Source organism: Pristis pectinata, chromosome 17 (genome assembly GCF_009764475.1).
Source record: "Pristis pectinata isolate sPriPec2 chromosome 17, sPriPec2.1.pri, whole genome shotgun sequence".
Lineage (NCBI taxonomy): Eukaryota > Metazoa > Chordata > Chondrichthyes > Rhinopristiformes > Pristidae > Pristis > Pristis pectinata.
The window spans coordinates 43,460,804-43,477,716 of record NC_067421.1 but is presented as its reverse complement, the minus strand read 5'-3'; the positions used below and the strand labels follow the sequence as shown (position 1 = coordinate 43,477,716).

The 16,913-nt window shown below is 45.1% G+C and overlaps 1 protein-coding gene across 1 annotated transcript; it reads left to right on the top strand.

Moving 5' to 3' along the window:
• The first annotated feature begins 140 nt into the window (after window positions 1-140).
• zgc:113436 (uncharacterized protein LOC503528 homolog) lies at window positions 141-15,458 on the top strand. Its single transcript, XM_052031904.1, has 9 exons — window positions 141-340; window positions 7,103-7,296; window positions 7,858-7,969; window positions 8,047-8,185; window positions 9,068-9,122; window positions 10,253-10,510; window positions 14,191-14,307; window positions 14,937-15,276; window positions 15,322-15,458. Exons 1-8 carry the CDS (start codon window positions 214-216, stop codon window positions 15,144-15,146), a joined length of 1,212 nt encoding a protein of 403 aa, XP_051887864.1. The 5' UTR covers window positions 141-213; the 3' UTR covers window positions 15,147-15,276; window positions 15,322-15,458.
• Window positions 15,459-16,913: the final 1,455 nt, after the last annotated feature.

The following is a 16,913-nucleotide window of genomic DNA, read 5'->3' as shown; positions in this document are numbered from 1 at the left end:
CCGTCAGTGCCACAGCTGCTGTGCTTTATTTGTGTCTGAGGACGGCACCGGCGCTGTAGAAATGCAGGTGCTTGGGCTGAACCGGTTGCTATGGCAACACTTCGGGCTGGTGCGCCGGTGAAATGCGCCCGGCGCTTCCGGCCGGTTCGGTACCGGGCTCCCCTGAGCGCGGACAAAGTGTCCGCCCCGTCGGCCGGTGTGCGGCTTCCAGCCATGGCCGAGGTGGGCAGCAAGTTCCGCGACATCCAGCGCTACCTGTCCGATGGCCGCTTCCCCCCGACCTTCTCCCCGGCCAAGAAGAAGAACCTGAAGCGCTACGCGCAGAAGTTCCTGCTGGAAGGTGCGTGGGCCCGGCGGGGCCGCGGGCTGGGGGTGGGAGAGCGCCCGGCGGTCGGAGCGGGGAGGCCGGCCCGGCCCGGTCCGGCCCAGCCCGGCCTCCAGGGTGACAGCGGGACCGGGCAGGGGCGACGGAGCTGTGGAGGAGAAGGTCTGGTGGATGCAGAGACCAAAGGCAGTGGGAGCCGAGCAGTCCGTTCAGCCCCTCCAGCTGTCTGCTGTTCCGCGGGATCCTGGCTGATTCAGCATCAAACCTTCGACTAGAAATCGATCTCGGCCTTAAATACAGACAAGGGCGCTGCCCCCGGAGCCCTCTGCAGCGAGGGGTTCCACAGACAGCCCCCGAGGGAAGCAATTGTTCCTCATCTCAGTCTCCAGTGGATGCCCGATTCCCATTCCATGCCTTCAGGTCCAGGAGACTCCCATGAGAGGACACATCACCTCTGCATCTATCCCACCAGCCCTGTGAGAATTTTGCCCCACGGAGCTCGTATCCTCGTACCTGGACACTATCCTGTTCCCCCCCCCCCCCCCCCGGTCCTATCTCTTCCCACCTACATCCGTGACACATCACACGCTCTCCAGCTCTTCCATAGCTTTACGTTCTCCCGCACGCACAACCTCATCTTCACCGTGGACATCCAGTCCCTATATACCTCCATTCCCCATCATGACGGCCTTACCGCCCTCCACTTCTTTCTTGACCAGAGACAAAACCAGTCCCTCCACTAACACTCTCCTCCGCCTGGCCGAACTTGTCCTCACCCTGAACAACTTCACTTTCCATTCTTCTCACTTTCCACAGACCAAGGGCGTAGCCATGGGCACTCGCATGGGCCCCAGCTGTGCCTGCCTCTCTGTGAGCTACGTTGAACAGCTTCTGTTCCAAGCCCACTCCAGCCCCATTCCTTACCTCTTTCCCCGCGATATCAACGACTGTATTGGTGCCACCTCTTGAACCCGTGCGGAACTCAACAGTTTCATAAATTTCACCACAAATTTTCACCTGGCTCTCCAATTCACTTGGACTATCCCTGACACCTCTCTCTCCTTCCTCGATCTTTCCATCTCAGGAGATTCCTTATCCACTGACATCTTCTACAAACCCACTGATGCCATCTACCTCGATTACAGCTCCTCCCACCCGGTCTCTTGCAAGGACGCGATCCCGTTTTCTCAATTTCTCCGCCTCCGCCACATCTGCTCTCATGATGAGGCTTTCCACTCCAGGACATCCGAGATGTCCAACTTCTTTTCTAACAGGGGCATCCCCCCCGCCTGTGGTTGAGAGAGCTCCCGCCCATATCTCCGCCATTTCCTGCACCTCCGCTCTCACCCCCACCCCTCGCAGACCTGACAGGGATAGGGTCCCCCTCGTCCTCACGTTTCATCTCACCAGCCTACGTATCCAACACATCATTCTCCACCACTTCCGCCATCTCCAACAGGACCCCACCCCCAAGCATATCTTCCCTTCCCCAGCCATTTCTGCCTTTAGCAGGGACTGCGCCCTCTGTGACTCCCTCATTCACTCCTCTTCCCTCCCCCCTCCTTCCAATCCCGCTCCCACCCTGGGAACTTTCCACTGTCCCCGCCATGGGTGCAACACCTGCCCCTACACCACCCCCATCCAGGGACCCAAACAGTCCTTTCAGGTGAGACAGAGATTCACCTGCACCTCCCTTAATATCATCCACTGCATTCAGTGCTCCAAGTGTGGCCTCCTCTACATTGGTGAGACCAAACGCAGACTAGGTGACCGTTTCACAGAACACCTGCGCTCCGTCCGTAACCACGGCCTGCATCTCCCCGTTGCCAGTCCCTTCAACTCCCCCTCCCACACTATCACTGATATGTCAGTCCTCGGCCTCTTCCACTGCCAGGAGAATTCTAACTGCAAACTGGAGGAACAGCACCTCATTTTCTGTCTTGGAACCTTGCAGCCTAACGGCACGAACATTGAATTCTCCCGCTTTAAGTAACCCCCACATTCCGCACTACCCCTCCCCCAAACATGCTTCTTTTCTTCCCTTCCTAGCCTCTCTCTTTCTTTTATACCCTTTTTCCCCTTTTCTCTCCTTCTGTTTGACCCATCCCCTGGTGGATCTGCTCTCCCATCCTCCCCTGCACCTGCCCATCACTATCTCTTACCTGCACCTACCTATCACCACCCTGTGCCCACCCCACCTCCCCTCTTTTGTCCACCTCTCACTGCTCTGCTTTTCCCTCCTGTATATCGGGCTTCCCCTTTTCCTATCTTCAGTCCTGAAGAAGGGTCCTGACCCGAAACGTTGACCGCCTGCTTCTCTCCACAGATGAGTTCCTCCAGCATCACTGTGTTTTTCTCTAAGAATTTTATTTATTTCAATAGGATTACCTCTCATTTTTCTAAATTTCTATGAGTAAAATTCCAACCTGTTTAACCATACTGGGGATCATCCTCATGAATCTTCTCAGAACCTCCAAACAGAAAAACTGGAATTGTTCGCAGTGCTCCAGTCGCAGTTTCGCTATTGCCTTGTGAAGTTGCAGTAGGGTATCCCTACTTTTATATTCCAATCTCCTTGGGAACGGGGCCAACAAGCCTTCCTCTTGCTGCACTGATCCTCAAATCTCTGTGTCCTGCAGTTTTTCTCCATTTAAATAATCCTCGTCGTTTTGCAACATTCAAAACGCTGGAGGAACTCAGCTGGTCAGGCAGCACCTATGGGGGGAAACGGACAGCTGACGTTTCAGGTTGAGACCATTCAGGACTACGTTGCTGTGTATTGCTCCAGGTTCCAACATTTGCAGTCTTCTGTCCCCATCCTCTTCTTTTGTTCTTTTCAAAATGAATAACTTCACAATTTTCCACAATGCAGTTTTCTGCCCACTCAGCTAACCTGTCATTATCTCCCTGTAAACTATCTTATCATCCTCACAACTTGCCTTCTTGCCTATTTTTGTGCCAGCTACCATACTTTCATCTGTTCCACTATGTCATTGTTGTAAATAGTTGTAGTCCCAGCACTGATGCCTGTAGTAGCTCACTGGGCACCGGTTGCCAACCTGAAAAGACCCCCTTAAGTCTACTTGCTGCTTCCTGCTTGTAGCCAATCCTCCATCCATGCCAAAGTATTACCTCCAACGCCACGGGCTCTATCTTGTGATATGAGGGGCAGCTTTTCACACAGAGGGCGGTACGTACATGGAACGAGCTGCCAGTGGAAGTGGTAGAGGCAGGTGCAATTAAAACATTAAAAGAATCAGTTAGATGGGTAAATGGAGAGGAAAGGTTTGGAGGGAGATGGGCCAAGCATGGGGAAATGGGACTGGCTCAGGTAGGCAACTTGGTCGGCATGGACGAGTTGGGCCAAAGGGCCTGTTTCCGTGCGGTGTCACTCAGACTGCAGGATTAGCCTGAATTTCAGAAATCCATTAATCTCAGCTTCAAATGTACCAATGACTGATTAACAACTACCCAAAGATTTCAAAGACCAATTAACAATGCTGCCAATGAAGAGATTTTTATCTTGTCTCTAAATGGCCACACTGTCCAGAAGCTCCAAATTGCTGTTTTTGCAGGAATGCCCTCAGTGTTGTGTTCTGTGGCTGACTGGTATATGATGTGCCCAGAATTCACTGATTTTCAGTTAGACTTGACAGCATGAAGCACTCTCTGTTGCTTTTGCTATAGGGACATATCCAGTTTCTCCAAATGTATAGATGGGCAAGTGTTAAGTGCTTCAGTTACAACACTGGGTTATAGTATATCTCATTGTAGCAGTTATAGACATTGAATTCAGTTAAACATCTTTGAGAATGAAAACATGGCACAATATAAGTGAGCAGGGAGCTGCCAGATTGATGTAAGGTGAAGGTAGATTTGCATTCGCATTATCTCCTTTCACTGTCTCCATGCCCTAAATGAAAGACTTTTGCACTCACTGTTGTAGGAAATGTGGCAGCCAGTTTGTTTCAAGCAAGCTGCCACAGTTAGCAGTGCAAATATCTTTCTTTTTCAATCTTTTTATTAGTTTTCAAATTAATACAGATTGATATATAGCATCAATATTTATACATGTAATACAAAGAGATCAGGATAACAGTCATAGCATATATAATCATAAAGAACAATAAAATATTTTTAAAAATCTGTAGATCCAACGATCTCTTAGTAAAAGAATATAATATAAAAGAAAGGAAAGAAAAAGATTTATTATATAAATTTTAAAAAAAAAACCAAATCAATAAAAAAAATTATAAACAATATAAACTAAACAAAAAAAAACTTTTCAAAAGAAAAACAAACAACAAAAAAAAAGGGAAAGAAAAACTGGGCTAAAATTTCTCAGTAGAAACAGAGCAATATTATGTCGTCAAGTCCGTTCCTCCAAGTTGGAAAGTTATTGAAAGGGGATCTACATCATGTGAAAATATTGAATAAATGGACTCCAAATATCTTCAAATTTAAGAGAAGGATCATCAGTACCACTCCTAATTTTTTCCAAGTTTAAACATGATATAGTTTGAGAGAACCATTGAAAAGTAGTCGGGGGTATTGGATCCTTCCATTTAAGCAAAATGGATCGTTTGGCCATTAATGTAACAAAAGCAATCATACGGTTAGCGGAAGGAGATAAACGGCCAGACTCTATCCTTGGTAATCCAAAAATTGCAGTGATAGGGTGAGGTTGTAAATCAATCTTCAATACGTTTGAAATAATGTTAAAAATGTCTTTCCAATATTTTTCCAGAAGAGGACAGGACCAAAACATATCTGTCAGAGAAGCCACATTCGATTTACATCTATCACATATAGAATTTATATGGCTATAGAAACGAGCTAACTTATCTTTGGACATATGGGTCTGTGCACTACCTTAAACTGTACCAACGAGTGTCTGGCACACATTGAAGATGTATTGACTAAATGAATTTTCTTCCAAGTCTCTATAGGTATAGATGTCTGGAGTTCACTCTCCCATTCATTCTTAATTTTGTCTAATGATTCTAGACGTATTTTCATAATTAAATCATAAATTATCGCTATCAAGCCCTTCTGACCTAAAATTTTTTCCATAGTTTCAATTTTGTAAGGTGTCGGAAAAGAGGGTATAGTAGTTTATAAAAAATTTCTAATCTGCAAATATCGAAAAAAGTGTGATCTAGGCAAATTATATTTATTAGACAATTGTTCAAAAGATGAAAAACAGTTATCAATAAATAGATCACGAAAACATACTATTCCCTTCCTTTTCTATATGGAAAAAGCTGAGTCAGCTCTGGATGGATGAAAGAAAAAATTAGATTGAATGGGACTCGACAAATTAAATTTATTCAATCCAAAAAGTTTACGAAATTGAAACCATATTCGTATTGTATGTTTAACAATTGGGTTAGTCGTATGTTTACTTAACTTGGTAAGTGCAAAAGGGAGAGAAGCACCTAAAATAGAAACTAATGAAAAGTCAGGAACTGATTGGTGCTCAAGGCATACCCATTTGGGGCATTGAATTGCATCAGAATCTTGTATCCAAAAAATTAAATATCTAATATTAATTGCCCAATAGTATAATCTAAAGTTAGGCAAGGCCAAACCACCATCCTTTTTTAATTTTTGTAAATATTTCTTACTTAACCTTGGGTTTTTATTCTGCCAAATATATGAAAGAATTTTAGAATCAATTGTGTCAAAAAAAGATTTCGGGACAAAAATTGGAATCACTTGAAATAAATATAAAAATTTTGGTAAAATATTCATCTTAATCGCATTAATTCAGCCTACCAATGATAAAGACAGTGGAGACCACTTAGTAAATAATTGTTTAACATGGTCAATTAAAGGCAATAGATTAGCTTTAAATAAGTCCTTATGTTTCTTGGTAATTTTAACACCTAAATACATAAAATAGTCAGTTACCAATCTAAAAGGTAATTGGCTATAAATTGGGGTTTGCATATTCAATGGAAAAAGTTCGCTCATTATTAAGATTTAATCTATAGCCAGAAAAAACACTAAACTGATCTAGTAGTGATAGTACTGCGGGGATAGATTCATCCGGATTAGAAATATAAAGTAACAGGTCATCGGCGTAGAGAGATATCTTATGATTCATCTGTCCGCGAGTAATGCCACATACATTTGAAGAGTCCCGAAGTGCAATAGCCAAGGGTTCTAAAGCAATATCACAGTGCAAATATCTAGTTCCAGTCCAGATGAAGGGTCTCGACCCGAAACGTCGACTGTCCATTGCCCTCCACAGATGCTGCCTGACCTGCTGAGTTTCTCCAGCAGTTTGTGTGTTGCTCCAGATTCCAGCATCTGGAGTCTGTCTTGTGTATCTAGTTCAGTGAAGGTAAATCTGTGTGTTCCTCCATGTCTTCACACGTTGAGTAATACTAGCAGCAGAGCAGCAGGCAATTCAGCCCGGCCACTCTGTGCTGGTGCTGCTGCTCTATACCAGCTCTCTCCTACCCTTCACCTCACCCTATTGGCATATCCTTCCATTACTTCCTGCCTTGTGCTTGGCTGTGATATTCCCTGTGGTAGGTTTCACAGGTTCTGGCCATGCTTCTTGACTTAGCTAGTCCTGGCAGTGTTCAGTCCCTTGCAGCTCGTCCTGAGATCCAGGCAGTAGACAGACCGCACAGGATGGTGTGTTTATTCACTGGGCCATTAGCACGGAGACAAGGTTTTCCCATTTTGGTATAAAGTGACTTGAAGTTTAATTTTCTTAGTCTTGGTGCTTTTGCATTGGTGTGACATGTGCTGTGTGATTTTAAGGAGGCTGTTTGTACTACGTGGGGCCAAAGAAGGATGAAAAGAGAGAGGTGGTGGTGGACCGAGAGAAGCGCCGGCAAATATTCCTGGAATGTCACTTCTCCGATGTCGGCTGCCACTTGGGCCAGAAGAAAACTGTACACAGGATCCAAAGCCGCTATTATTGGTTGGGGATAGTGAAGGATGTTGTAGACTGGGTAAGGAAACGAAACCAGCAGGTGACAAATGGCAGCTTTGTGTTTACAGTATCAGCTTCATAAAAGGATGCATCGAAGGATGAGGTCATTGGCACATCACGTCTTTGCTGGCTCTTCGAAAGAGCCCCTCAGTTAGTCCCACGCACCCGTTTTCCCCTTTCAGTATTCATCCAGTTCCCTTCTGAAAGTTCTTGATAAATCTTTTTCCACTGCAATGTGGTGAATTTTTGAGCGAGGTGTTGCACATCGCAATAGCTTGCTGCACGAATATAACATTCTCCTCCGCCCTCTGACTTGATGATCACCTTCTCTCTGTACCCTCTGCTCACTCAGCCTCCTGCCCCTGTTGACTTATCCAACCCTTCCTTGGTTTTGAATACAAGCGTTGAATCTCTCTGAGCCTTCTCAGTTTAAGGAGAACAACCCCGGCTTCTCCACATAACTTGGTGTCACAAACTTTGTGGGTAGAGAGTTGTCACCTTCAGTAGTTTTGTTTGATTGATGGTTGACTGAAAATAATTTTGTAACGAGATGTTTCTCACTTTTGTGTTGGAACTATAGATTAAAATGTGTGATACCTGCCAGCACGCAGAGCACTACAAGAATGTGTCTCGCAAATTTCAACCCTTGAAAGTGACAAGACCGTGGGAAATTCTTGGCCTTGACCTCACTGGTAAGGCAGCTTTTCTGTCATGAACTGCTTTCTAATTTTTGTTGATGTCAAATCTGACCGTCTTTCTGTTGGTGCAGGTCCTTTCCCAGAAACTGTCCGCGGGAATACCTACCTACTGACTGTCACTGATTATTTTACAAAGTGGGTTGAAGCAATTCCAATACAAAAAAGAGATGCCTTGTCTGTAGCTGGGGGTTTGGCTGCTACTTTTTACAGGTAGGCACTTCAAAATATACAGGCCTTTCAGCTGGTGTCAGTAGGGACAGGTGCTTCCTCTTTTGAAGTCTTGTCCAAGCCACGAGGCTCAAATGCAAGTACTGGGGCATTCTTGGCCAATCTCTGGTGCAGAACTTTGCATTCTAATTCAGGATTTAACTAGTAATGGATCAATAGCTTGTTGAAGACCTCTGGTGCCCAGACAGAAATGCTGTCCTACAATGAGTGATTAAGTAAAATCAGCCATTCAACTTCAAATTCTCTGAAGTTTAAATTACCTCATTAATGTGTCTAACAGTCTTATAAACCAGACAGCGTGGACACTGAGAGGCTGTTTCCTTAGATTGCAACGTTTAAGGTTAGGGGACATAATCTCAGAAAATGGAATCAGCCAAGATCTCATTGAATAGTGGAGCAGGCTACAGTTGTGTAGCCTGCTCTGGGACTAGCAGCCTGTTGGAATTCTAACATATATTGTTGGTTTCCTTGGAGTTCATAGAGCAATTTTCTGGGGCTTATGAGCTGGCGATGGCACACAAATTGTCAGTAGAATTCCTGCTCGACTGGCTGCCGTGAAGGTGATGTCACTGGCTGTTTATTTTTAGCCTCTCCTACAGTTTGCACCCTGAAGGGTGTTTGTCTGATTTGTGTTGCTTCAAATTTACCATGAGACCTTTTTAGAAGTGAATGACATCAGCGTGTACCACTTAACGTGCGGTTCCTTGTTGGTGATGATGGGTGGAGCTGCTGCAGACGGGGCCCTTTTCTGTTCTTATGCTTGTCACCTAAGATTTGCATTAAGTGGTGCTTTCTCAGTGGAATCTTCCCTTATCCCTGCGTCACTCCATAGTTCGGCTCATTAATGTTATTTATTTGACACAGGTTTGGGGCTTCAAAAGAGATATTCTCCAATGAAAGCAGAATATTTTGTGATGAGGTAATGGACATTTTCAGCTCTTCCATGGTGAGAGAACGAGTGCATGTGTATGAAAGCACACATGTGTTGTAAATGTATGTACACTGGAACAAACACCCAAAACCTGCCGGAAACATGAGAGATTGTAGATGCTGTAATCTGGAGCAAGAAACGATCTGCAGCAAGTCAGGCAGCGTCTGTGGAGGCAGAGAGGTGGCTGATGTTATGGGTCAAGACCCTGCATTAGGACTGATGCAGAGTCTTGACCCGAAACGTTGACTATCCCTCTGCCTCCACAGATGCTGCCTGACCCGCTGAGTTCTCCAGCAGTTTATTTTTTTTTACTTAAAACCTGCTGTCAGTCAATATTTTTATATTTTTGAAAGCTGTTCTTGTTTATGCCTGAAAATGTGCAATGTTTGATCATTTTTTTAAAAGATTATGGTGACTGAAAGAACCTGCATTTCAGTGGTGCCTTTCCCATCCTCCAGATGCACAAAAGTCAGTGGCATACTTCTGAAATACAGTCATTGTTGCTATTCAGAAAATGCAACAGCCAGCAAGATCTGACAATAGCAATGATGTGTGACCAGGTGGTGTGTACTTCCAATGGTTTAGCTAGTGTGATTAACAGATCAGGTACATGGATGTTGGATGGGCCTATTGCAAAGGGATATGGTAATGTTCCGTGGAAAGAAATATCAGGGGTGATTGACAGTGAATTGGTGTAAGTGAGAAGTTCAGATCCACCAGCCTTTTAAAAGTGGGGCAAGTTTTAATGGCCTCTGTTCCTATGTCAAGCCCAACATTGCACTTGAGTAATTCTAGTATCTCCCCATATACTGAATTGCCACTTTCTCATTTGCTTGTTTTATTCCACCTCCCCCGCCCCCGTGGACCCCTATTGGAAGCTCAACCCTGAGCAGCATTCACTGCAAGTTCCTTGAATGGTCCTGACTGTAACGTTCCCAGCTGGAGGAGGAGTGAGAAACACTGTCCATGCCTGACTTTTCGTTAAGCAGTTGTGGGTACATCACAGGATGACATTGTCGTTGAAATATTGTGACATTTTTCTGTGCCTGAAATGTGTGATGTTGTAGACTACTTCATTCTTTGGGCTTGTATTCTGAGTTCTCGTCTACCTGCTTCAGGTGAACAAAAGTTTATTTGAACGTTGGAATATTAATCACAAAGTGACCCCCGCTGAACATCCGCAGCACACCGGCCTCGATGACAGAACCAGTGAGATACTGAAAGCAGCAATTAGAAATGCAGTGAATTCCAAGCAGAAGGACTGGGATAACTGTTTGGACCCAATCCTGTTTGAATTTCGAACATCAGTAAATTCAAGTACTAAGTTTACGCCTTTCTTTCTGCTCTACAACCGAGAAGCACAGTTATCATCTGAGGTAGGGGAATGCAGTCCACTGGCCCTGGTTGCCTTGAACTGTTTACTTGTAGTACTGTCATGTATCTCTGGTTGGTAAACTCCCCCAAGGGTTCTGGTAGAAGTTCTTGACTCAAAATGCAGTCTATTACGCATAAGGTGAAATTTAATATAGAGAGGTGGTTTGGGGTATTGGGTTAAATTGCTACCTGGATGTTGTTATCAGGTAGAACCTGAGGCTTCAGACATTTGAGAAGTGGATCTCCACTCTGTTCCCAGTGCAAGGTTAGCATTGCTTTGTAAAGTTGCACCCAAAGTTCAGTTTGATAACGTGGTTAACGTAGAAGTAGATGACAGTAGGTCCTTGACCACATACATTCACAAATACAAGTCAGGAGTGGCAGGGTTTGATGTTAAAGCATGTGTAAATGAATAATTAGTCTTCTAAGTCCTTCAATAAATTTACTTTTGCTGTTACAAATCCTAACCTTTTAAAAAAAAATCCTTAAAGCCAAGTGGTTTAAATGTTATCATGTATTATCTGACTTACAGTTTTCCATTTAAAAGGGATATTTTGAGCTCTTAGATTTCATCAAAGTATGAAAAAATTCCATTCAGCAGTCTTTCTGAGAGGGTTTTGGGGAGTTATGTTGTGATATAAACTTAGTTCTTACCTTTTTATAGTTTCTTTTGATTCCCCAATCCACGTTCCTTTTTAAGAAACTCTTAATTCTTGGCTTAATGTAATGTTCTTCTGGTGGGAACCTGTGTTTTAACATTCTAATAATGGGGCGTTTTCCCTTTATGGAATGTGCCAATCCTGGTCTAACTAAGGTACTAATTAATTGTTAACAAAGGATGAAGATGAAGGAAAGCCACAAACTATGATCTAAAGTTTACAGTGAATCAGAATCAGGTTTATTCACTGACATACGTTGTGAAATGTGTTGTTTTGCGGCAGCAGTACAGTGCAAGACATAACGACATAAAATTACTTTAAGTTACTAAAGTAAATAAATAGTGCAAAAGAGGAATAACGAGGTAGTGTTCATGGACCATTCAGAAATCTGATGGCGGAGGGGAAGAAGCTGTTCCTGAATCGTTGAGTGTGGGTCTTCAGGCTCCTGTACCTCCTCCCCGATGGCAGTAATGCAAAGAGGGCATGTCCCAGATGGTGAGAGTCCTTAATGATGGATGCCACCTTCTTGAGGCACCACCTCTTGAAGATGTCCTCTGATGGGGAGGGTTGTGCCCGTGATGGAGCTGGCTGAGCCTACAATCCTTGGCAGCTTCTTTCGATCCTGCGCATCGGAGCCTGCATACCAGGCGGTGATGCAACCAGTCAGGATGCTTTCCACTGTACATCTGTAGAAATTTGCAAGAGTCTTTGGTGATAAACCAAATCTTCTCAAACTCTTAATGAAGTAAACCTGCTGCCGTGCCTTCTTTGTGATTGCATCAATGTGTTGGGCCCAAGATAGATGCTCTGAGATGTTGACGCCCAGGAACTTGAAGCTGCTTCAACTAAGCTAGGTGCCTATGAGAAAGATTCACCACAATGAAACGTTGAAGGGGACAGATTGGATAGGAGTAGAGAAAATGTTTGTGGTAGGATTCCAAAACTAGATGCTAAAACAATTACAGCAATGCCTAGTAAATCATAGCACAGCACAGCACAGTACGTGCCCTTCGGCCCACGATGTTGTGCCCACCTATATATGCCTACCCCATGATCAATCTAACCCTTCCCTCCTACACAGCCCATAACCCTCCATTTTTCTTACATCCATCTGCCTATCTAAGAGTCTTTTAAATGTCCCTATCGTATCGCCCTCTACCACCACCCCCGGCAGTGCATTCCAGGCACCCACCATTCTCTGTGTAAAGAACCTACTTCTGACATCTCCCCTAAACTTTCCTCCTCTCATCTTAAACAGATGTCCTCTGGTATTGGCCATTGCCGCCCTGGGGAAAAGGTGCTGGCTGCCCACTCTGTCTATGCCCCTCATAATCTTATACACCTCTGTCAAGTCGTCTCCCATCCTGCGTCGCTCCAAAGAGAAAAGCCCTAGCTCGCTCAACCTTTCCTCGTAAGACATGCTCTCCAATCCAGGCAGCATCCTGGTAAATCTCCTCTGCGCCCTTTCCAATGCTTCCACATCCTTCCTATAATGAGGCGACCAGAACTGGACACAATACCCTAAGTGTGGTCTAACCAAAGTTTTAGTCAGTAGAAAATCAGTGTCAGTAGAAAATTCCAAATCAGTAGAAAATCCCTTGGACAGCAGTGAGAATGAAATGTGGACCGATCGAGGCAAACAGTGGGGGTGTATTTAAGGGAAAATGAAAGAAATTGAAGAGGATGAGAAGAGGTTTGTGCAGAGCATCAACACCTGCAAGTTACTTGCACTCAGTGTTTCTGTGCTGCACATTAACTTTATCAACTTTTGTTTTGAATTTACTAACTTATTTACTACTGTGAATGCCTGCTAGTCTTGAGAATTGCACAAAACTAATCCAAACCATTCTGTCCCTAGTCAATAATCCATTCCTGGGAGCTAGGGTTACTTTATCAAATTATTTAGTAAATGTTAAGCAATGAGAGAAAATAGAAAATTACGGGCCAGTTAGTCTAATGTTTAGCTGTTGGGAAGACGTTGAAATCCATTATCAAGGAAGTGATTGCAGAGCATGATGCGATTCAGCAGGGTCTCATCAAACAAACCCGTGGATGTAGTGAACTGGGTCTCCCATTTGATGTGGGGCCACGTCAAAGGTTATTGTACAAGGAAAGGGCTTGTGGGTAAAACATTAGCACAGGTAGAGGACTGATCAACAGACAGAAAATAATCCAGGGATAAATTGGTGATTTTTAAGTTGGCAAGCTATAACTGAGATGAGCACAGGGGCCTTCGCTTCCTACAACCCACAGTCATGATTTAGATGAAGGGTCCAAAATTTGCTGGAGATACAAAAAGAGGTGAGAAAACAAATTGTGAGCAAAGCACAAATCTGCAAGGAGGTGTGAATGGGGTAAGTGGCTGAAAATTTGGCAGGTAGTGTGGGGAATGTAATCTTGGAAGAACAGAACTGTATTTAACTGGTATGATGCTTTTGATTGTTGCTGTATGGGGAATACTGGATGTCCTTCTGCAAAACTCTTGTGATAGCAGATAGTGAAGAAGGCAAATGGAATCCGTCCTTTATTGTAGAGCAGGAGGGAGTACAAGTGTGAGGCAGTCTTGATATAACTGTACAGGGTTTGGGTGAGACCGCCCTGGAGTACTGGTTTGTCTTCTCATCATTTAAGAAAGCAGTGGACTAGATCGATAGTCCACTGTATGACGGTGTTTTATTGAGATGAAGTCTGAAAAGGTTTCAAAGGGTAGATGCTGTGAATATGTTTCCATTGGAGGAGCATCTAGAACTGAATGGAGAAAGTAGTCACTTGAGAGGAATTTCTTCTCTGGTTGTGAATCTCTGTAATCTTTTCCCCAAAGAGTGTGAAGGCTGGATCATTGAATGTACTGAAGGCTAGGAGTTGAACTTTAGGAAGGGCAAGGTTTCCGAGGACCTGGCAATGAAGGGAAGTTGCCAAAGGTCAGATCAGAATGCTGGAGCAGTTGGAGTGACCAACATGTGCTCAAATGTTCAAAGGTTTACATTACAACATATTCTAAAGTATAACTAATTGTATTTCAGGGAGAGTTTGAAATTACACATGAGTACAGATTGCCAGATAACTGTGCCATCAAGACAGAAAGTATAGACGAGTTCACTACTTCTATGAATGAGCAACAAAATGCAGTTAAAGAAATGGTATGTATCAGGACAATCTCAGCAAATCATCCAACTGTGTGATGCACAGATTAGGCCAATTAATTCTGATTGTGTTTTGAACAGAAGGACACAAGAAAATTGGAGGAAAGCAGGAGGAGGCCACTCGGCCCCTCAAGCCTGCCCATGATCATGGCTGATCCATGCTGCAAAGGGCCAGTTCCCCATAAGACTCAATTCCCTGATCTTTCAAAAATGTATTTACCTTAAATACCCCCAACAATCAGGTCAAAGTTTGATGGTAGGTTTTTGTTGAAGTCAGAGGAAAGAAGCCTGACTTTGACACAACCCTTGCGTCCAACCGCTGATTGTCAGGAACATCTGTAGAGATGGTCATTCTCTCCGTTCCTCCAGAGTTTGAGGTTAATTGTCCTTTCTCTAGAGAGAGAGCCACTTTGGAAGCCTCAGCAGGGTGACTGTATGAAGCAGATGCATCTCCAAATCTACACACTGCTGAATCTGCTGCACCCTGACACACAACTGGTACCTTGTTGTGCAATTGATTTTGGAGGGCTTCACAAGCTGAAACTGTGCTGATGATGAGTGTTTTACGTTGAACGAGGTGAATGAAAGCCAAGAGTCCTGTCAACGTTCACATTCCCTCTACGCAGGTGATCGCTAATCTGGCTGCAGCTCACAAACGGGAGAAGAAGCATGCCAAGAGGAAAGCCAGGAAAGAGATCCATTTTACCACCAGTGGGGAAACGTTTCCCAGAAACACCAATCCAGCTAGCAAAAAAACAAAAAAAAGTCACTTTCTTTCTTTTCAAATTGAAACAACTTTGTCCTCTGAGCACAGTGTGAGCGGTGGGATGGCGTGAAGCTGCTTTTCAAGATTTGTATATAATGTCCAAGGGACTGAAGAGAATTTCTTTTGGTGAAGTCTTCCTAGGAAGCTGATCCCAGCAAGTGGATTGCAGACAGCAATGCAAGCCCCAGCTGTGGAACCAGGTGCCCAGCGCCGTGCCCAGCGCCGGGCCCAGCACCCGGGGGCAGGTGCCCAGCGCCGGGCCCAGCACCCGGGGGCAGGTGCCCAGCGCCGGGCCCAGCACCCGGGGGCAGGTGCCCAGCGCCGGGCGCAGCACCCGGGGGCAGGTGCCCAGCGCCGGGCCCAGCACCCGGGGGGATGTGCCCAGGGGCAGGTGCCCAGTACCTGGGGACGTGCCCAGCACCCAGGGGCAGGTGCCCAGCGCTAAGCCCAGCACCCAGGGGCAGGTGCCCAGTGCTGAACTCATGGCCAGAACTGTACATCAGGTACTTGGCATCGAGCAGCCTGACTGCTGGCTGTGAAACTTTATCTTTAAACTGTTCATAGTCCTTGAGTAAATTTACACAAACAGTTTCAGCTGTTCGGTCATTTGTGGTAACTTTGTGGAGAGCTTGCACCTTGTAAATATCTGAAGTCTGCTGAAATTCCTCACCCTTTTTATTTTATAAAATGTGCTGTTGTAAATTTGAAGAATTGAAATCTTCGCTTCAAAAACTGGATTGATGCAGACGCGTGTTTAAAGCTCTCTGTGTGGAGTTTGCACGTTCTCCCTGTGACCAAGTGGGTTTTCCAGGTGCTCCGGTTTCCTGCCACATCCCAAGGACGTGCTGGTGTGTTACGTGGCTGCTGTAAATTACCCCTAGAGTAGGCTAAGGGCTAAAAAAGGGAGTTGTGTGAGAGAGAAGACGTTGCAGAGCTACAGGGAAATGAGGGATTAACTGGACTGTTGGGAACTGGCATCAACCTGAGGGACTCAATGGCCTCTTTCTGTGATATATATTAGCAAAATGTTATAATAAGTACTTTTGAAATCCTCCCCCTTCATGCTGAATAAACGAATCCACATAACTTGTTGCTGTGGGCTGCCTAAGCTGAGTGCCGGGAGACCAGGTGGACCAATGGTGCAGCAGTGGCTGATTACTTTGTGCTGGGAAAAGTCTGCAGCAAGCTCTGTAGGTTGTGTATCACAGCCAGGTGCAGGGTCAAGCTTCCTCCCTTGGAGAGGTGCTTCCACTGCATCAGCCAGTGCCCCTTGTTCTCTCCTGTTTCTCATCTGCATCATCCATACACACACAGTCCGTTTTCATCTGTGTACCGCTGACCAGCTTTACCTCACTGCACCTCCCTTGACACTGGCCCAATTCCCTTCTGACTCCCAATTGTCAGACTTCCAGTCACCAAGTATTGGGAACACCAAAGCCATTGCTTCAGCCCCCTGTGTCCCTCTCCTTGGTAACAGTCAGAGGCTGAGCACGTTGTCCGTAACCTTAGTATTGTACCTGACCACAAATTGAGCTTTGAACCACAGCTACCTTGCCACTACGACTGCCCATTTCTACCATGCTTACCTCAACACTGACCGTTCCAACAATTAGCCAGCCTCCCTCATTCCACTTCCTGTAAGCCATGCTGCCCATGCCCCACCTTGTACCATCCTTTTAACCCATTACTGACCCAAATTGGCTTCTCATTAAACAGTCTCATTTTTCAAACAAAGAGTTCCCATCTTGTTCTCAGCCCTCGTCCCCTCATTTCAGTCTCCCTATCTCTTACCCTTGCAGCCCTAAAGACTCAGTTACCATGCTAGGACTTGACAATG

Excerpts from the sequence above, each read along its gene's own strand:
- zgc:113436 (XM_052031904.1), top strand. The coding sequence starts at position 214 with ATGGCCGAGGTGGGCAGCAAGTTCCGCGACATCCAGCGCTACCTGTCC. Across the intron at positions 8,186-9,067 it reads TTGGCTGCTACTTTTTACAG|GTTTGGGGCTTCAAAAGAGA; the intron begins GTAGGCACTTCA and ends TATTTGACACAG. Across the intron at positions 9,123-10,252 it reads GCAGAATATTTTGTGATGAG|GTGAACAAAAGTTTATTTGA; the intron begins GTAATGGACATT and ends TACCTGCTTCAG.